This window comes from Rattus norvegicus, chromosome 12, assembly GCF_036323735.1.
Source record: "Rattus norvegicus strain BN/NHsdMcwi chromosome 12, GRCr8, whole genome shotgun sequence".
NCBI lineage: Eukaryota > Metazoa > Chordata > Mammalia > Rodentia > Muridae > Rattus > Rattus norvegicus.
The window spans coordinates 25,969,817-25,991,654 of record NC_086030.1 but is presented as its reverse complement, the minus strand read 5'-3'; the positions used below and the strand labels follow the sequence as shown (position 1 = coordinate 25,991,654).

At 48.0% G+C, this 21,838-nt stretch overlaps 1 protein-coding gene across 28 annotated transcripts in view; it reads right to left on the bottom strand.

Moving 5' to 3' along the window:
• The window catches only part of Cux1 (cut-like homeobox 1), a 334,105-nt gene that overhangs the window by 70,843 nt on the left and 241,424 nt on the right, over positions 1 to 21,838 (bottom strand). For 17 of the 28 annotated variants that reach the window (XR_010056362.1, XM_063270996.1, XM_063271001.1 and 14 more), the window contains 4 exons: positions 20,958 to 21,006; positions 13,811 to 13,915; positions 8,447 to 8,635; positions 1,675 to 1,733 (listed from right to left, as the gene is read on the bottom strand). Coding sequence is in view for 27 of the 28 variants with exons in the window: in XM_063270996.1 (XP_063127066.1) it covers positions 1,675 to 1,733; positions 8,447 to 8,635; positions 13,811 to 13,915; positions 20,958 to 21,006 (402 nt within the window). In the remaining variant the exon portion in view is untranslated. The remainder of the gene's footprint in view (positions 1 to 1,674; positions 1,734 to 8,446; positions 8,636 to 13,810; positions 13,916 to 20,957; positions 21,007 to 21,838) is intronic. The other 11 variants (XM_063270998.1, XM_063271003.1, XM_063270997.1 and 8 more) reach the window with 1 other exon arrangement.

Below are 21,838 nucleotides of genomic sequence, written 5' to 3'. Positions count from 1 at the left end.
GGTTTTTGAAGGAAAAGAATGGTAAATGAAGCTATGGACAGACAAGCCAGGTAAAAATGTATGTCACTGAGCTAAAGAACTGGGGGCGGGGTGCAGAGCTTATGAGTGGGGAATGGCAATGGGGGTGGGCTTAAGGGTTTGTTCAAGGATCTGCTGATGGGGAGGGGAAGGCGAGAAAGGAGGGGCAAGGAGGAGAAAAGAGGGCAGTGGAGGGGAGGGAGAGCCTGCAGAGGGCGAGAATGTGCTGGGGATGGGGGTGGAGGGGAGCAGTGTAGGAGCCTCACCAGGAGTCTGAAGGAGGTCACAAGTAAGCAAAAGGCAGATGGGGTTTATAGAAACTAGGAGTGGTGGTGGGGGGGCTGGTTTGACTCAGGAGAGTGAGGGTGTCTGTAAAAGTAAAATCCCTTCAGGAAGGAAGGGACGCAGGCCAGGTGGAGGGATTCCTATGGATACACAAGACGGGGCCAAGATCCAGATAGGGTCTAGAATCACCTAGGAGGCTACCTCTGTCCATGTCTCTGAGGGAGTTTGCAGATGGGACTAACTGAGGTGGGAAGATCCATCATTAATGTGAGTGCTGGGGACCTAAACTGAGTAAGAAGTAGGTGAGCTGAGCACCAGCATCCATGGCTCTCTGCTCCCGAGCTGTGGATGCCATGTAACAGCCGCCTCATGCTCCCGTCACCACGCCTTCCCTAACATGATGCACTGTACCCTCAAGTTAAGGTCAAGATAAACCTCCCTCTCTTTCTTCCTTTGCTTTAGTAAGGGATTTTCTCATAGCACCAGTAGAAGGAACAGAAGGATTCCAGGTAAAATGAAAGGAATAAGGCATCTTCATGGTACAGCTGGGGTGGGGGATGGGAGAGGTCAAGAAGGGCTCCGAGTGGCACCACATTGACTATAAATCCTGGTGTAAAGACATGGGATAGCGTGTGCACTGCACATGGGGCTACAGGACAGGGCCAGTGAGCTGGGACTTCCATGAACTAAGGGATAGAGGGACAGGACAGGGTTTGAGAGCTCAGTCCCAGAAGGAGGAATCAGAGGTAGAAGGGCTTTCAAATGCAGGCTTCTGTACTGAGGATGGCGGGCTTCTGGCATGGAATGGCATCTGGAGGAAGACCTTTACCTGAGCTTTCAATGGGAAAAGGTTTTCTTCCTCTACTCTGTTTCTGCTTGGGGGATTTACACTTGAGAAACAAACTCAGAGGGTACAATTGCTCTAAGAGCAGCATTTACTCTGATCCCATGCATGCTGGAATACTTTAAACACAGTCTCGTAAAGTCCAAAGAAGGCTGGGATGACACTCAGTGGGTAGCCTGCTTTCTTGGCATTCATAAGGCTTTGGGTGAATGGCTAGTCAGCGCCAGCACAGCACAAACAAGTGTGGTGGTGCAGGTCTGAAATCCCAGCACTAGGGAGGTGGAGGCAAGAAGATCAGAAATTCAAGATCATCCTTGGCTATATATGGAGTTTCAGGCCAGTCTAGGCTACATGAGACCCAATCACAAAGCCACTTAGCCAACCAGCCAACCAACCGAGCAGCCAGCCAGACAAAAAGGAAGAGACCGTAAGTGACTTGAGTGAGAACAGTCAAAGTGCTGGTGTCCCACTTTGCACCAGTTAGCAGACAGGCAGTCTTAGAAGGCCCCATGCTCCGCCATACTCACGTCAACTCTTTCTTCACATCTTCATAGTCAGCCTGGCCTTTGAGTTTTTCTTCCAGTTGCTGAAAGCAGAGGGTTTTTAATTAGAAGCCATGTCTTGAAGGAGGTTGTCAAATTTCCCTGACGACGATCTCTATAAGCAACCCTGCATCCAGGGAGTCAACAATGTGGGAGTCAACTTTTCCTTTCTGTTTCTATGACCTGGTGTGAGTGTACATGTGTGTATGTGTGTGCATGGGAACACAACTAGAGGTTTTAGTATAAAACTCAGTGAGAGTAGAAGGGGAAAGCTTCACAAAGGTAGAAAAACCCCACTGTGTATAAAATGCCAGTAAATGGAAGCGCAGCCTGGGTCCTAACACTTCAAAGGTGTCATGTGGTTTTTGAACAAATGTGTTTGACTGCCTGGAGAGCACAGGTAAAACTGCAATTCTGGTGGAAGCAGCCCGCAGCTATTCAGAGGAAGGTAAACAAGCATCAAGAAGCAAGCATGGTCACTGGGAGACGTAGACATTAGGGCTTAGGGAGTAGGGCCAGTTCCCTTGTGTGGCTCTCTGAAGGCCGCTTCAGTCTGGTGAGAATGACTCTGCCTGACAGTGTCAGGCCCAACTGCCCTCTGTGGCACTGCAGTATATTTCTAGGGTGATGATAAGCCTAAGTGTTCCAGAATATTCTGTAAACTTGCAGGATACATCCATGACTCTATGGCTATCTTTACACTGACGGTTTTCCTGGGGTTGTATGGGAAGTCTCAGGTGCTTCCTTCCAAGACCTGTTTTTGTGTTTGAGGCCTTTGGGCCTCCAGGTGAACCTCGAGTCTGCAGGGGTCTGGTGAGTCAGCATCCAAGGTGGGGCTGAACAACTTTCAGGGTCTCAGCAGCTAGCACCTTACTATAGACATATGGAGCCACTAGGTGTCTCTTCAGGTCCTAGTTAGGACCAATGGAGAACATTCTAGAACCCGAAGAGAAAAGGCTTAATTGCTTGGTCCCTCAGCCTCCAAACTCCTCTGTATCAGGACCTACCCAGAGGTGCAAGCAGACAGTTGTTTTCTCTCATCCACTCAGCTTGTTTTCTTCCATTGCCTCTGCTGACAAATTTCTTGTGTATTTCAAGTGCAGAAAATTGCTCCACCTCGTTCCCTTTTAAATATCTCTTGCTAACTTTATAAATTATAATGGTTTTCTCAGGGATAATCAAATGGAGGGTGGTAGGCACTCATTTTCCCATAAAAGACTCTCAGAAGGTGTTCGGAAAGAAGTGATTATTCCATTCCTTTCCCTACAGTCACATAGCAGGAGGCACTGACGTACCGCCCACCCTTGCAAAGTATTATCTGCAGTGTTTTGAGGAGGCCAGATGTGAACACACATGTCAGGTCACCTCCAGAGAATGGCAGAAAGTAGGGGGGAAGGCAGAGGGAGGGGCTGAGATGGAATGTGTTAGCCTAAGACAGCCAACCAGCATGAGCTCAGGCCTGTTTCTTATAAGCCAGACATCTTTGGGACAATTAGGATATTTCTGCTCTGCCAAATGAGAGCAGCAGCAGGGGGCTAAAGCTGTTTCCTGAGGGAAGAATGGGAAGAATCAGTGGGAGACACCGCTAGGCCTCCCAAGCCCGAGATTCCTGTTACCGCCAAGTGTATGCACTTGGTCTTACCCTGTGATGGGACCGATAAAGAGAGGCCTGGAAAAATAGCTCAGTTGGCAGAGTGCTTGCTCAGACTTGGGCTCCAAATTCTGCAGCATACAAGCCACTCATGGCTCTACACACCTGTAATCCCAGGCAGAGACAGGGGTACAAGTTCAAGTGCCTTCTCAGTCACATAACTAGTTTGAGGCTAGTGTGGGCTACATGAGATGCTTTTTTAAAAAAAAAGTCGTCACCATCAGAGTCTTGTTTTATTTTATTTACTATTATTGTTGGGTTTGTGTATTTGTATGTATGTGGGCCCATGTGCCATGGTGCTTATGTGGAGATCAAAGGACAATGTTTGTGGAGTCTATTCTTTTCTTCTATCTTTATAGGGGTCCTGGGAATTGAACTTAGGTTGCCAGATTTGTGTGCCAAGTACCTTCACCCACTGAGCCCTGTCAGCAGCCTGGAAGCTGTATATTTTATTTATTCATCAATGAAAATATTTACTATTGCTATTATAAGTGGACGTACATGTGCACACCATTGTGTGCATGGTCAGAGTATGATGTTTGTGGAGTTGGTTCTTTGACCTTTGTGTGGATTCTGGTGACTGAACTTGGGTCGCCAGGTTTCCTTTATCCCCCCGGCCACCTGGGCAGTGTGTGTGAGGTATGGCAGTGCTCAGCAAGAACTGAACAACTTCCACTGACGCTTCATGTTCTAACTGGACAGTTTCACAGTGAAGACCCTACCAGTTCTTTTGTAAACTGCAGTGACATATTTCATCCTGGGGAGACTGAGTGCTAGGAGCTTGGCAAGGGGGCGCTCAACAAAGCTTATCCCCACTTTAGCATACCTTTGGTCTGGTCCTAACCCCAATGCAGTCTTCTTAGATAGGAATGGCTCTGGTTGCTCCACGAAACTGGATCTAACACATGCTGTTTGGCAGGGACTCTCTGCTGAGCCACCTCGCTGGCCAATGATAGTATCCTTATAAATTGAGTGCCTAATTAATCTTAGCTCAGCTCTCTTTGTTTTGAAACAGGGTCTCATGTAGCTCAGGCTGGCCTTGAACTTGCTTTATGCCCAAGGAAGACCTTGACTTTCTGATCCTCCCACTTCTCTCCCCAGAGTGCTGACATTGTAGGTTTACACCAGTTTATGCAGTGCAGGGGCTGGAACCCAGGGGCTTGTGCATGCAACTCAACAGCCTAGACTGAGACTTGCTAGCCTTGCTCATAAACACTCATTTTTAATTGACGGTACTAGTGACACTTCCCATGCCACAGTGAGGACAGTGCTGGTGACTGGCTAATTGCACTGCTTCTCCATAAAGAGTGCTCTGACAAAGCCATGAACAGTTATCAAAAATAGCTGCCTGTCAGGCCAGTTCATTAATTATGAACTCAGAATCATCCGGCACAACGGCAGTGCTGCCGAGCGCTTGTCAGACCCGGCAGGAAGAAACGGTTCTCACTCACACGCTGGTTTCCACACCTGTTAAAGGTGAGAAGACATGGATGGTGACGAGCTAACTGTGACGTCTGTATGAAAGAGTAGCACGCTGGCCAAGAGAAACTAGTAAATATGAGAGCTCATGGTGGAGGAGGGATGGGACAGTTTCAACATGCTGGGGCACAAGAAGCACTTTATGAGTTGCCTGGGATGTCCAATTACAGACAGTACCTGTAAGAAGTGTTGGTTAATGAAACAAAAACAAAACAAAAGCAGCAATCGTGTTAGGATTCAAGCTTCTGCCTATGGGCTGGGGATGCAGCTTCGTCGGTAGTGCTTGCAAAGCATTTGTGAAGCTCTGGGCTCATTCCCAGCACCACAGCATCACTTAAGCAGGGCATAGTACAGTACACCTGTCATTTTAGCATTCCAGAGGTAGTAGACGTTCAAGGTCATAATTGAGTACAGAATGAGTTTGAGACCAGCCTTGGATATATGGACCCTGTTTTGACCATGAAACCAACTTCGTAAGACTTGCTCTCTCAAAGTGACTGTTATCAGAGCTGCTTCCAGGCTTTACCCTGATTCCAGTTCCTTAGTACATATTGTGTAATCACTAACCCCCAACCCCCAAAGCTGAAAAAATAAGGTTCAAGCAGGGGAAAAAAAAAAAAAAAAAAAGCTAGCTAACAGCAACAACAATAAACAGGTAAAGGGGGAGGGGCAGTGGGAAGGAAGAAAAACCAGAAAGAAAAATCTCACAGTCCTAGCATTTGGGAGGTTGTGGCAGGAATTCAAGGCTAGCCTTGACTACACAGTGAATTCCAGGCCAAGGTGGTACTGAGACCCCGTTTAAAAACCGAAGGAGGAAGAAGGGAAGAAAGGCCCAGTAGTGTGAAGGCCCAGGCTGTCATTTGTAAGTGTGGTGTTAGAGGAACTGTGACTAAGGCCCGAGTTCCTCACTATAGAAGCATCAGGTGACAAGTTGAGAAGGTGACAAACCTTATTCATCTTATTCATAAAGCATCTCCCCAATAATTGTGTCTACATTTAGTTTAAATCAGAGGCTATAAATTATGCACATTAAAAAAAGAAGCCATGGCTGAACAGAGTGGCACAGACCTACCCCCAGCACTCAGGAGGCAGAAGTAGGTACTCATCTGTGAGTTCAAGGCCAGCCTAGTGTACTGAGCACTCTAGGCTGGCCAAGGTTATTTAGTGAAATCTGCCTTAAATACACACTCAGTGCTCCAAACTCAAAAAACAGATCCTGAGAAGATACCTCATTCAATCAACCTTACCCCTGTAAGGCGAGGGGTAGGAGGTATAGCAGGGAGATCTGCCCTTCTGGTGGCCTCTGAGACCTTCTGGGTATGGCCTTGATATGTACGGGAGCCATCTTTACTTTTAGCAACAAGGGGTTAAGATAATTAAAATCAGAAGTCTCATTACTAGAGGATATGTTTTGATTATTAGATCAGATGAAGGGAAGGGAAGCATGATTTTGGAAAGGAGCATCGCCGGATTGTTTCATTAACTGTGCAGTATTAAAGAATTCCCCCAAGACACGATAAGAACATTAATTTGTGCAACTCTGTTTCATTGTGTGTGTGTGTGTGTGAAGGCAAACATTTGAGCCTTAACTGATTTAGAAGAAATTGCTCTGTATGAGAATTGGAGAGCTGACAGCCTGCAGCTTGCTGGGGAGCCATGGGCAGGATGCGTTTGAGTCAAGTCCTTATTGGGAGAGAGGAGACCCAGAAAAACAATTGAATGATGATGTCATCCAGGGCAGAGAAGTCAAACCTGAGTCTCATGCCAGCCAGGCAAGCTGAAAGGAGGAAATGTTGGGCTATGAGCCATCTACCCGAGCCCAGGGCCTCTTCCTCAGGACACCTGGGCAAGGCACTTTCGGAGCAAGAGAAAGATAGCTCTGCCACAGAAGCCAAGGAGAAACTAGCCTGGCAGAGCTGTGGTACTGCTGGCACCAGCCACACACTCACAGCCAAACTGGGTTCTGGGCTAAACTTGGTCATGTATCAGAAAGAGAGAAAAAACACTGAAAGAAAAAGGACTGGGGAAATGGTGAACTGCTTGCAGGGTAAGCCTGAGAAGCCGAGTCCTACCCCAGAAACCACATAGGAGCTGGGCATGCGGCATACTTTTTAATCCTAGTGCAAGAGGTAGAAACAGGCAGATACATGGGACTTGCTGGCCAGCCAGCTATGCCTTCTCTTTGTGTCCCAGGTCCCAGGAAAGCCTTTTTGTCTTAAAACAAAAGGTGGAATTTGCTAGGTAGCCCAGGTTAGCATAGAACTCACAGGTTATTTTCTCTTGCTCTTGTCTTCAAGAGCTGGGATTGGAGGCATGCACCATCATGCTATCTAGAATCACCTCATGAAAGAAAAAAAACCTGTCCTTCCATCCTTCCTTCCTTCATTGTGAGACCAGGTCTCACTGTAACAGTCAAAGGTGGCTTGGAATTTCTAGGCTTTCTGATTCTCCTGCCACCTCAGCTTCCCCAATAGCTAGGAGTACAGACAGATTCTCTCTCTCTCTCTCTGTGTGTGTGTGTGTGTGTGTGTGTGTGTGTGTGTGTGTGTGCGTGCATTCATGCACAGATGGAGAAAGGACGACATTGGTTGCCCTGCTCTTCATTCTCTGCTGTATATTTGAGTCTCTCACTGAAGCCAAAGCCAGAAAGTCTTAGCAATCCCCACCAATGGGGTTATAGACATGTGCCTAACCGTGCCAGGGCTTTACACAGGTGCTGGGGACTTGAACGTAGGTCTTCATGCTTATATAACAAGTGCTCTTCACCCCTGGGCCATCTCAACCTAGCCTCTTCCGTTTTTCAGTGAGCTAGATTTGCTTCATTTACTGAACTCACCCAACTCATGCATGAACAAGGAGACACCCGGAGGGGCAGGCCAGCCTTGGCTGAAAATCCCAGGGGAAGAACAGGAGGCCCTCCAGCCTGGCCAGAGCCTAGATGGTGCTGGTCTCGCCTTCTTGTCTGCCAAACATACCTCCCAGGAGTCCCTCCTGGCCCTGACACCTAGCAATCTAGGGTTCCAGATGTGTCTTTAAATTGCACTTGATTTGACTGGTACTTTGAAGTGTAATTACTATTATTTAGTATATGTAAAATCTTCTTGGCTCTGCATTAGGGACATGGTCTTATAAACAGACTTAGAAGCCAGTGTCTGCTCAATTGCCTTGAATTCCATTTGGGACAGGAGGGACAGCATATGGTTCTGAGGGTTGAGGCAACATTGAGTTCCAGGCCACCAGGCTTTAGTACACACTGACAAAGAGTGACTGTCAGTTTATGGGGGCTCAATAGGTTTTCCATAGATCTCCAGGCTCCCATGTAGTTTTAGAGAGGCCAGAGTTCTGTGAATTGGGTGCCTGCACAGGAGATAGTTGGGACACTCAGCAGGGCTCTGTTAAGGCATCTGTCAAGTACCAGGGACTTCTTTGCTGTGAGGGAGTGGTGCATCCCAATGAAATGGCAGGAGCAGCAGTGGGTGTCAGACTCAGTTTCTCTGTTCCAGGGATCCAGAACTGCATAGGCTCAAGCTTGCAAGCTTACTGTCGAGGGCCAGTACGTTCATGAAAGCTCATTCACGCTTGCTAACCCCACCTTACCCATGCTCTCGTCCCCCTCCACGCCCTTACTTTGAGTGTGCTATTCTTGGCGTTCAGCTGCTGCTCCAGCTGTGAGATCTGGCTGGCGGAATTCTCACGCAGCTTGGTGAGGCTGGCCTGGAGTCGCTGCACATCTTCCACCAGCTGGGCAATCTCCCGCTCTTTGGCAGCCAACTCTACTTCCAGGCTGGATCGGGTCAGCACCTCTATGGCCTGCTCCTGGGAAGGACAAAGCAATGACGAGACAGCACTGGCTCTGGGGAAGGGGGCTTGGGGACCTGTCCATCTGCAACTGAAGCACAAGCCACACATATAGGAGGGTACAATCAGCAGGAGTAAGGGGTGGCCATGACTTCCTGCCTTTGCATGGCTGTGACCTGGATCTGTTACTTGGGCAAATATTTCTTAGAATCTACCTTGTACTAGGCATGTGGCAACTTAGAAAAAGCTTGTCTTTTACAGGCTCAGTATAATGGGGCTGGGTGAGTTAGATACACCTTTGAAATACTCCAGCTTGTAACATGTGAGGTGGTATCAAGGACTACACAACACTGAAACAGGGAGGGCATGAGAGTCAAAGTCAGAAAGACTGTTTACTCAGTGCCAGAGTCTTACCATGTAAGCCTAGGCCAGCCTGGAACTCATAGGAATCCATCTCTCCCTGCCAGCAAAGAGCTGGGAGTAGGGATATGCATTGAAAGGCTCTTTAAAGTAGATTGGTCCAAGAAAGTCTCACTGAGGTAGGGACATGTGAGCAGGGACCTGAAGGGTATGAGGTGATGTTTTAATGAGGCTGGCTTTGAATTCCTAATCATCCTGCATTTACTTCTCCAGTGCTGGGGCTCAGGGCGTTCACCACCACTCTGGACTAGCCCAGAGTTTAAAGATGAGGAATATACACATCAGTGGTTCCTCTGCTTAGAAATGCTTCTGATAAGGAAATGAATGGTTTCTTTTATTCATTAATCTCCTGCCTGCCATGCTTTTGTGTGGTATATAGGTCAGAGCACAAGCTGGAGGACTGAGATCTCAGACTGTTAGGCTTGGCAGCAACTGCTGAGCCATGGCTCCAGCCTGAGTACTGATGTTAAAAATGTCTTCAGAGGCTACAGAAATGATTTGGTGGTTAAGGGCACTTGGCTGCTTGGCCAGAGGACTCAGGTTCTTTTCCCAGCAACCACTTAGAGGGTTTCAACTGTATTTAAATCCAATCCAGGGCAGGTAGTGCCCTCTTCTGGCCCTTCATGAGCACTGCCTGCACATGATGCACAGACATATATGCAAATGCTGTGTGAAACACGGAAGCCAGAAAGGCATTTAAAGACAAGCAAAGCCCAGCCTGTAACTTGGTTTCCCAGACTCAAACCGTGTTTCCACGGAGTTGTAAAGAAAATCCTAGGGCCGTGGGTGGTGGTACACACACATGATCTCAGTCCTTGGAAGGCTGATGCAGGAGGATGGAGAGTTTACCAGCCTGGGATACATAGTGATCCCCATACCCAAACACCAAACAAAAATATTTTTAAAGGTAGTTATGGCTCTGGATAATTCTGGAAGCTTTTCTGCAGAGTGGAGACATTTGGATATGACTGGTATGGATGGGGACTGGAGTGGAGCTTCCACAGCATGAAACAGTTGTCCCCCAACCCCGAAACACACGGAGGTAGAGGACAAAGCATTTCCTAGATTCTTGTCTAGTCTATGCCCAAGATGCTTGTCATAGCACACATGGGACATGTGGGGACAGCCAGTTACTGAGGGAAGTGACTTTCTGTCATTTCCTGTTCTGGTTCCTTAATTTGTATGATGTTCTATTTCCTCCCTCTGGTGCTGAACTCCTAGGTATCCCCTACTGCCTGTCCCCGGTTATGGTCTACCCATACTGTCCTGTCCAGCACATACCCAAGGATGCCCGTCTCCAGTGAGCTGGTGCCTATGAGGCAAACCCAGGAATGGCAGATAGGTGGAAGAAACTCTAGAACCAAGTGACAGCCTGGGGATTTCTTACTGTCTTAAAAAGTACCAGTTTACAATGGAATGAAAACTTTAAAACACAAAGGTTCCACAATAGGATTTGTAAAGTCTAGCTGTGGAGCAGGGAAGGGGGGTATATAAGAGAGATGATCCAAGGGATTAGGTATGTGGTATACACCCACAGTCCCAGCATTCCAGAACTGGAGGCAGGAGGATTACGAGTTCAAAGCTATCCTTAGCTACATAATGAGTTGGAGGCTAAGCCTGGGCTGTCTTATGAGATAGATGAATAGACTGATATACAGACAGACAGATAGACAGAGTGGCCTTCAGAGAGGTCAGAGGTCAGCCTGGTGGCATGTGCAGTATGAGTCATGTATTCTAATGGGTCTGATCCATCCCATTCTGGAAGATGCCAACTGTAAACATTGTTTCAAGGGTTCTTTGACAGAGTCTATAAAACCAGCCAAAAGGTGACCTAGGCCTAACAATGGGTCAGATCAAGTAGATCAAGCCCAAGCTAAGGAATAGGGGACGGTGGTTCAAACAGTCTATGTACACAGAGCAGTTCTTGGTGGATCTGGGGTGTATCACCAGACCCTTGGGTACTTGAGCCACAAATTCCTCATTCAAGCTGACCTGAAAACATACTACTAAAGTCAAATGAGATATGATCATATTCCCAAGACAACCTGTTCTTTGGCCCATAACTGTCTCCCATACTGGACACTCCCTCCTCTTGGCCCCATAGTGGGATACAATGAAATGAAAGAATGGAGAAAGGCTAGGGGCTGAGGTGGATGGAAAGGCTTGAGTCTGGGCAAGGACCCAGGAGACTGCCATTTTAGAGGCTAAGGATGAGAAAGATATAGGTACACTGGGGAAAGGAAAGCACCAGCAGAGGGAAGAAGAGGGTAGGTCCAGACTAGCCCTTCTGTTTCTCTACCAGGAGAGGCATGGGGTCAGCCTCTTTCATGCTGTCTCCTCTTGGAGAGCAAGGCCAGCTGGGTAATCAGTGGTGTTGGCCTCACAGATGGCCTTGCCTCCCAATATTGTAGTTCCTATAGGTTGAAGTGTGGCCAGGTGTACTGCAGCTGACCCTCGAACCAGTATTTGTCAGTAGACACTTCGCAGGGGCTCTTCGGCACATCCTGTCTCGCTCAGTGTACATGAAGGAGTGGCAGGTTGATGGGTTGGAGGGAAAGGTGCCTGTGTACTGCTTGGCATTTATGTGGGTGCCTCATGCTCATGTGACGAGCTCTTAATATTAGCCCCTCCCATGCCCTCCAGTCTTGTAGAATCATGGTTCTGAGAGACACTCAGTACGTCAGCTCTGGCTTTGCCACAGCTATGGATTCTATGCTTTCCCAGTTGAGTTCTGCCACACAAACCCAACAGACCTTATTTTCCTGCTGGCTCTATGCCTGTGGTAGCCTCCATGGGAAGGCACAGATAGGGAAGTCCCTGCTTGCTGTGGCTGAGAGACTGAAGCCAGGGACTTGCTGCATTTAGCCCATGATGAAGTGTGGAAGCCACTCCTGGCCCCACAACTGACTGGACCTGCAAAAACATTCATTTCCTTCCAGAATGTTTGGGTTTGCTGTGGCCCAGTAAGGTGCCAGGATTCTCTGTAATCCAAACATTTAGCTTAGAAGCCCTATTAGACATGTTAGGATGAATGGCTTCCTCCTGACCAAGGGCGGCCACAGAAGCTGGGAAGCTGCTGGCCCTGGCTCCAGGGCTTGCCTCTGCCCTGGTGCTGTCCCCAGGGTATCTACATTTGAGTAAAGAAGAATAAAGGACACATTTCAGAGAAAAACAAGTTACTGCGTCCCTCAAGTGTGAAAGAACTAACGGTCTCTGACACGAGAACCCTCTGCCCCACTCTGAAATGCTCAGACAGGGTCTTATTGTCCTGCCAATCCTCCTGCCTCAGATCCCTGAGTTCTCGTGTTCATGTTCTCTCTCTCTCTGCCCCCTTCCCTCTCCCTCTCTCCTTCAAGATTAGGTTTCATATAGCTTAGGTTGGTCTTGAACTTTCTCTGTAGCTGCAAACAACTTTGAATGAAGGCCAATGAGTTCCTGTTTCTGCTGGGACTATATGTGTTTGACACTAAGCCCAGATACAGCCTCCTTTCACAGATAAACGAACGGAGAGCCAGGAAGATAGGTCTCTTTGAGAATGCAGAGCTGAGGTCTGAACTAAGAGTCTTAGCTAGTGTGTTTCTCTGTCACCAGTGCTAGCTACCCAAGGTCGCTGAAGGCACCTGGAATCTGTTCATTCAGGGCCACTTTGACTAAACCTTGCTGTTAACTCGAGGAAAGTCATGTGGGATGAGGCATGTTACTGCACACTTTGAATCCCAGGACTCAGGAGGCTGAGGCAGAAGGATCACCAATTAGAGGTTAGCTTGAACTATTGTACTGAGGCTTTGTCTAAAAAAAAAAAATAAAGAGAGAAAGAAGGCAGGGGTGGTGAGATGGCTCCGTGCTAGCCGGCTGCAGAAGTCTGACTGATGACCTGAGCCTGATCCTCAGCACCCACATGGCAGGGGAACAGACTCTTGCAAGTTGCCCTCTGACCCTTGTGAAACTACTATTCTTATACCCACAAAATAAATAAATAAATAAATAAATAAATAAATAAATAAATAAATAAATAAATAAATGGGGCGGGGCAGAGACAGAGGGAGAACAAATGAGGTTTGGACCACTGGGTCCTGCTCTTTCTGAATGTTTGCATCTCGGGTGAGATTCCAAGCACTGTACAGATTCAGGGCCAGCTGCTATTCTTCATGTCCTACTAGTAGGATAGCCTTGACCTCCCTGTGAAGCTTTGATCCTTTTCGGATCCGGTCACCACTGGCCTCCACCTGGCACAGGACACGTATGGGGTCCCACCACTAACCATGAGGACACCTCTGTACTATTGGCAGAGCTCTTCCTTCAACCTTCCCGAGTTCTGCTGCTAAGAAATGATACGTGTGTGGCTAACGCTGTCAGCTCATTAGGATCTCGAATACTTGACCTCTGGGAATGTCTGTGAGGGGCTTTGGAGTGGGTTAGTTGAGATGGAAAACACATTCTCACTGTGGGTAGCACCCAGGCCGGGGTCCTGAAGTTGATAAAAAGATGGAGGCCAGCTAAGCAGCAGCACTGATCTTTGCATCTGGACTGGATGTGAGCTGTTGCCACACACTATCAGGCCCTCCCTTGCCATGATGGTCTGCACCCTTGGACTGTGAGCCGAAATAAACCTACCCACCCTCCCCTTGGCCCCCTTCCCTCCCGTTTGTTGCAGCAATTAGAAAACTAACCAATACCAAACACCCATTCCTGCTTCAGTGGTTATTCCAAAGGCAAGAGTTGAAACCAGGAGTGACATGGAGCAGGGGTTGGGGTAAAGCCCGGGTTACCCACCACATCTGGAGCCTTCTGGATCTGCGAGGCCAGTTGGAGAGAGTGGTTGGCCGATGAAAGCTGTTCCCTTAAAGTCTCTGCCTCTCTCTGTGCCACCTCTGCCCTCTGAAGGAAACGGAAAGGGTGAGGAGAAGAGAGTACATTTGGTTTAACAGCTGACAATTATTACAAGAACATTCATCAATTCATGCCTGACTGACTGTAATTGATTTTCCTAAACACTCAACCTAATAAATGCTAGGGAAACACACACACACACACCCTAGAATGTGATGGATTTTTATTTTAAACAGTACAAGGAAGAAATAATTGAGCGATTATGACAGTAATTTAACGCTAGGAGCGAGGAATCCCCTGCTGGTATTAATGCTCCGGCCCATTGCGTTTCCCAGACTGAATAAATACCGGTGGAAATAGAGTCTTCTGATTCAATTTCTTTCTCTTCTCATGGACCGAAGAGACTTTATCACAGGATTACTCTGGGGAGTCGTTCTCATGGGTAAACACTGAATTAAAGACACTCTGGCCATTCTCTTCCCCCAAACACACACAATGTGGTGGTTGTTTTCTTCCATCGTGCATTTCCATGAGTGGACTATGGAAATGTGGCTTCTTTTGTGAGGGATGAGCCAGCTTCCACAGTTAACCCTTCATGGGGGAATGTTTGTGAATGTTGGCATCTGCAGCTAGCCAGACTACTCTGGACCAGCAGTGTGTGGGCCTAAATTGGTGTTGGGAGCTTCAACAGAAATGGCTGGAACCTTCTGTAGTTTGTCTAGGACCCTGGATGAGAAAGTCAAGACTGCTGCAAACTCAGACTTGCTATTGGACAAAGAAGAAAGCCACTCCAGGACCTACCACTCAAGAGGCCATCTGGGAATAGAGGCAGCAGGGACAACTACCTACACTCCTGGAGCCTCTACATACTTATCTGTAGAATGGGAACATTGTGCCCACTCAGACATGTGGGTGGGGCTCCATGCCCACAGAGGTTCACCACATGCAACTGATGTGAGAGTAGTTTCTCAATACACTTATCCAGGTCTCATTATTATGACTGAGACAAAACTAAGACAGATGGGCAATGGCAGCTAAGGGCATCAGGACTGCACTGTGAGTGACATGTCACGTCTCCATACCCTTGGCAACTTATGTTATTAGGAAAAGGTAACGTGGAAGGTGAGGCAGGAGGGTTGTGAGTTGGAGGACACCATGGGCTGCACAGTGGGTTTTAAGCAAGCCTGGGCAACACAGTGAGTTCAATGTCACCTGGGTTACATAGTGATTTCAAAGCCAGCTTGGGCTATACAGTGAGTTCAAGACCAGTCTGAACTACAACGGGAAATCCTATGTCTCAAAAACCAAAACAAAAAGTCACCCACAAAACAAACCAGGAAAGGCTAATGAAGACAGCCTGGCTGAGCAGGACTGTTTGAGCAATTACCAAGAGAGAAGTTACAAAGGAAAACATGTGAGTTAGCTGGCCTGCTGCTAGCTGGCTAATCTGCTTGCACAATGGCAGGCGGGCAGCCCAAGTACCTTGGTGGCAGCAGTGAGTTCCCACACAAAGTTAGAATCTTACTAATAATGATAGTTTATCTGCCCAGGGCGGGATGGTAGTCAGTGGGATGGTAGTCAAGTGCTCTGCCTTCTGGAGAGCTCAGGGAATGGCCCTGAATCTTCCACACAGTCTCTGCTCCAGACAGAATCTAGAACCAAGGTCTGTAGAAACAACTACCGGGAAAAGCTTTCTGGTAATATGACAGGGATGGAGAGAGAAATGTCTGCTTCAAGCTAACTGTCCAGTGAGTCCTATTTCCAACTTCTCTCTGGGGAATTCTAGGCAGGCACTCTATCACCACAAATCTCTTGCTTTCTTTTTCTCCTTTCTTTTTTTTTTTTTTTTATAAAAAGATTTATTTACTGTATGTGAGTACACTGTAGCTGCCCTCAGACACACCAGAAGAGGGCATCAGATCCAATTACAGATGGTTGTGAGCCACCATGTGGGTGCTAGGAATTGAACTCAGGACTCAGTCAGTGCTCTTAACTGCTGAGCCATCACTCCAGCCCCACTCTTTCCATTTTATTTTGAGGCAGGTTCTTACAAACTAAGTTGCCTAGTCTGGTCTCGAACTTGCCACCCTTCTGCTTCAGCCTTATAAGAAGTTGGGACAACAGCTGTTTTCCCACTTCTCTGACAATGAAGATCCTTGACTGAAAAGCACATGTCCCCATAATTAGTGAGGCAAACCTTCAAGCACAGCTTTGCCGGGAATAATGGGTAGTCTGACGACTCCTTAGTCTTTCTGAGGAGGAAAATCTATTCACCTGTTAGGGAGGACGTTCTGATAGCTGCCGAACAGTTGCATTACCAGTGTCTGTCTTCATCATTACTCTCAGAGGCTGTGAAGGTGCCCGGAGGCTGAGTGCTCACTCACAGACCGAGGTTTCAGCTAGCTCCTGTGATCTTTCCAGGGTTCGCACCTGTACCTAGTTCATGATGGTGTGAGGCGTGGAGGGTAACACCTGTAGCTTCGACTTTGGGGAGGCTGATTCAGAGGTAGTGAGTTTGAGACCAGCTTGGCTGACACTAGAGATGCGGTTTCAAAAAAGCAAAGCAAAGCTAGGTTGGGCACAGTGGTGCAAGTCTTTAGTCTCTGTTTGAGGCCAGTCTGGTCTATGTACTTAGAGAGTGAGCTTCAGGCTAGGGTGTGGCTCAGTTGGTAGAGGGCTTGTACAGCATGCCCTGGGTACAATCCTATCACTGGGCGTAGTGGCACAAGTCTGTAATCCGAGCAGTTGGAAGGTAGAGGCAGGAGGGTCAAGAGATTAATGTCATTCCTAAGCTACATTTGTAGTTAGTTTGAGGCCAGCCTGGGCTATGATACCCCGTCTCAAAACTGAAACAAAATAAATAGAAAACCCTAAGCAAAACCAAATAAATGAGGTGGCTCTGCTAGAAGTCAGTGCTCCAAGGTGGCCTAACTTGGTTAGTTCAGTGCAACGTCTTGATTTCATGTTTACTAAGGATTTCTAGTCTTAAATGCACCATTGGTGCGGTCAACAACAGCCACATGCCACCATCAAACAGTATAGATCTGTGCGGCTAAAAGCTATAGACCAGAGGAATAAGAAAGAGCTGTTCAGGGAAGGGACGAGGGGCAGGGTGACAGACACTAGTTGGGAGCTGGGGTGAATTCCTTCCCAGGTTGGAAGAACTAACTCAAGCCTTCCCTTGGCAGCTGAGCAGACAGGGAGGGGTGCTGCCTCAGCTGGTGCTCCCTGTTGGAGCCTCTCACATCCTTGGTAAAGCCACAATTCAGACGGCTATGGTCGGGATGCAGAGTTGAGCCCATCATGGTGGCTTAAGGCATTGCGTGCTTCCATGTGCTTCCAAACAGGACACAGAGGCAGAGCCAGGGGAACACAGGACACGCTCTTGAACTGCAGTTAGGGACAGCACTTGCAACCATGTGTGTCCGCCTTTATGCTTTTTCTTGAGAAGCCACAACCATTTCTGAGACAAAGGAGTAGAGGAGGAGACAGGGTAGGACAGTGCTGACCTTTGGTGGCTACCGTATGGAGAACAGCTACTCTGCAAAGCCAGCGGTGATTGTGTCCACCACAGTGACAAGGTCAGAGCATTAGGACCACATCTGAGGCCAATACTTGCTTCATCTAAAACAGATGACTTTGGTTTTTGAGACAGGGACTCATGTAGTCCAGGCTTGCCCAAAACTGTAGCTGAAGATGACCTTGAACTCCTGATCCTTCAGCCTTATTGTTCCAAGGATGGAAGGCAGAGCTTTGTGCATAACTCTGTCGACTGAGCTACATCCCATGACCTTTTCTTCTTTCTTTTTTCTTTGAGACAGGTTTTCCTGTAGAGAGCTGAGGCCTGTCTTCAACCCCTGACCTGCCTCCTAAGTGCTGGGATTACAGGGGTGAGCCACCACATCTGGCTACTTCCCTTGGTGTATGGGGTGGTGGTGGGACTTTCAATATAATCTGCCCCTTTTGGTCTAGATTATTTGCTTGTGGCTTCTCTGCACGTGTGACCACTAACACACAGGTGCAGGCAAATCTGAGACAAGGACGTCTCTGCAGCAGCAAAGCGGCCTCCTGTGTGAATTGGTGATGGCTGTCATGGAACCAGAGCCATGGGGAACTGCCGTAGGCCACCCTGTCAATGGTTCTGCAGGGACTTGGTGAAGGTCATAGGTAGGAGATGAGAAACTCACCACACCTACCAAGCAGCTGGGCCCCCTTCAGTTACCACTTACGCTGCTGGTCACCACAGGCCAGCTGACAATTCACATATGTGAACACTGCTGATCTGTGAGTAACAGGACTACAGCTAAGTCTGATGAACAAACCGCCTGACAGAATTCTCACTGCCACCGAGCTGCTCCCACTGTGCCCTCCATGCTCTTTGCTTTGCCAAGCTAAGAAATTTTACTTATCAAGAAATTCCAGAGCCCAGAACATTCTCTCTGCACAGCCAGTTGGCTGTAATGGTGCAAGTGCTGATGGAACACGTGCCAAGGAGACGCCCCTGTTCCACTAGTAGCTACTGCCTGTTTTTCTGGTTCCCTGGGGTAGAGACATAATCTCTGAGCAATGAGACAGCACTATAGGTCTCAGTAGAATGTCTGAGATAAGCCCAGGGCAAAACCAACTCTAAACACCAATGAACTAGCAAATTGTTCCTCCCGGGCAGGTGCCATGGTCCAGATGTATGGCACCTATAGCAGTCTGTGGCTGTGTGCAGCCCCGCACTGCTCCTGCTCAGCCTACCTCTGCCTTGTTTCATTGGGCATCATCTCCTGTCCAGGTCTACGGGTCTCTCCTGTCCTATCAGCAGAGCTGCTGGTGGCTTCCCTGGTTTCTGGCCTTCCTGCTCCTATTCCTTATTGAAGCTTTATCTACAGTGACTCCTTTATTTCTTTTAAATGGATTTTTTTTAAAGGTTTATTTTGTTTTAATGTATGCATCTATGCAAGTATATGAGCATGTGAGTGGAGGAGCCCTGATAGTTCAGGAGAGGGCCTCTGATGCAGTGTGGGCCCTCTGCATGAGCAGTATGTGCTTTTAAAGGCTGAACTATCTCTCTGGTCCCAAGTGACCTTTAACACAAATCCAGGATCTCCATCCTCCCAGTAAACCCACTGTCCTCAGGATGAAGCCCCTCCCCCTAACCTGCCAGGCTCTTTCCCACCCGGGCACTCTGCTCCCCACACCCAGCCTAGTTTTCCTCCCATGCCAACTCCAGCCTTTGCCCTGTAGACTTTTACCCCCACCCCCAGGCTTCCTTATTCCCTTCTCAGATGCTGTACCAAGGTGCCCTTTTACACCAACACGATGTTGTCATCTACAACTTTCACATGAGTCAACTCTGCAATCAGGTTACACACAAAACAATACCCCCTAAACAAATGACCAAACACCTAAATCAAACAAGAAACAAACCACCCCCCAATGTGCCAAGACAACATTAAGATGGACTTCTGGATTTCTTGTTCCAGCTCAGTGATGGACCAGGCACTGACTCAGTTTCCTTCTTTATAAGAATCCTGACCATGTTGATCTCAGGCTTGACAGAGGAAGTGATATGGTTCTGACAATTTGCTTAGATTAATTGTGTATGGAGCATTTGAGAATGGACAGCTATTCTGACGAGTACCAGGGTGGCTAAGACTACTTAGGAGACCTCACATGACCACTGCCACACTCTGCACAGAAAGCCCTTACAGACCAGCCATGGCCCACCCTGTCCTAAGGTAATAATGGAGCCACACATTCCAGTCTTTCCTCCTACATTGCTTTTCCTGCTTAGGCTTCACGTGAATTTCATCAGGGAAGAATGGACAGCACTTTCCCCTGCATGCTGGTGCAAGTCTGTGACCAGCACCTATGGAAGACAGGTGTCCTGTGAACTCCTGGGGAGGGGGCAGGGCAGGTTCTGCAGGGACTCTGGGGGGACTTTTCACTTCACAGAGAGCCTTGAGCTCACTGGGTGGGGTGACCCAATGCAAAATTCAAAACTTTCTAGTGTCTGTGGGTACCTAGCTATAAAACTGAGTGGGCAGAGGCCACAGGCCATATCCTTCTGGGCTGAGGAACTAATTACTGCTTTAACTGTTTCTCCCCCAAGTGAAGAATCCATGGAAACTGTCTGGGAATGCAGCTTAGCTGGTTGGCAAAGTGCTTGCCTAGCATCAGAGCTGTGGTGGTGTGCACACTTGTTCTAGCACACAGAAGGTAGAAACATGAGAATCAGAAGTTTGAGGTCATTACCAGTTCCATAGCTAGCTGGAGCCAGGAGCACTAGATATGAAAGCAAAATGTTTTACTGCCCTGCAGGGCCTGTGAAGAGGGTTATGGGTAGCTGAGTGCTTGGAACCATCTGATACTATGTGACTGACTATTCTGTGCCTGGCATTGTACTGTGTGTTTCCAGAAAGGTGTGTCTGAAAACTGGGTATTGGCTGGGAGCTTCACTAGAACAAGCAGTTGGAACCGACTAGAAGGCGGTGATAATTAATTCTGTGGTGGAACAGATACCTGGGGACAGTCATCAGACATGCTCGAACTTCTGATATTGGGACGATAGTGTCAATTCCAGTGTTTACACTTGGGAACTGCACAACTGGAAATCAATCAATCAGCCAATCTCACAGTGCTTTAGTAAGTTTACTGTTTTGTGTTAGGCCTCATCCATGGCTATTCTGAGATGCATGTGGCCTGCAGGTCATGGTTTGGACACTACTGGGATAGGTGCACTGGAGCCATGGGATCAGAAGAACAAGTATCCTCATGCATTTGTGTCTCAGACACTGGCTGAAGCCAACATTCTCCCAGGAATAGTGCAATGGATGTCTTTCTAACTTCTCATGGCTGGTCCTAGGTTCTATAAGGAAGCAGGCTAAGTAAGCCATGAGAGCCAGTCAGTAGCAATATCTCTCCATGGCCTTTGCATAAATAAGCCCCTGCCTCTAGATTCCTGTCCTGTTTGTGTTCCTATCCTGACTACCTTTGAGAGTGAAAATGGACCCACAATGACCTCATCTTGGAGCGAGGTGTCTCCCAAGGGAACTGACTGGGTGAACTTTTGTGTTTCATGGTGAAGGTTCGAATAGCCTACCTGGTTGGCTCGTTCAAGGTCAGTCATAATCATCTCGATCTCGTCGGCCCTGGGAAAGAAGAGGGATAGAGGTTAGGCATGACTGTGCTGGTGCATGGAAGTGATAAGGGTTAGGTTCTCTGGCTCAGACTGAAGACGACTAACCACATCCACACAAGGAGAGGACCAGGCAAACCTGTGAGGGATTCCAGTGGCCAATGGAACAGGCCACAGGCTACTCATTCTATTCACCATCACTACTGTGTGCACACCGCTGCCTTAGTGCTGTCACAACGGTCAGCATTTGGTTCTCCACTACTGTGGGCTCCAAGGATCAACCTGAGGCCCCGAGGCATATGAAACAAGTGATTGTTACCCAGGAGCCCCTCACCAGACCTTACCAGTCAAGGAGGACTACAGACTCCTAATCCTGTTTCTACCACTCAAGGGCACCAGCAGGTGAGCACCATCAAACGAGGCTCTTCATTCACTTTGTTGACATTCATGTGTCTGGTGGGCTCCTAATCATGCTGGCTTGACAGAGCCAAAACATTAGTAAAATACAGGTCTTTGGATGTGGCTCAGATCGGTAGACTGGCTGGTGTGAACGAAGCCCTGACTTCAGTCCTTAGCACCCATGAGGCATGGTGGTACAAGCTTGTGATTCCAGCAGTCTGTAGGTGGGAGCAGGAGGATCAAGAGCTCTAAGTCATCTTGTGCTATATAGTGAGTTAAAGGTCAGCCTTGACTACATGAGACCCTGCCTCAAAAATAAAGATAAAACAAAGTGCATTATGTCTTGACTGGAGCTCTGGACAAATCTTCCTTAGGGCAGGAACAGGGAGGGCTGCAGAGGAGGCAACGCACAAGCTGAGGGTTGAATGATAAACAGCTGTTTGCCC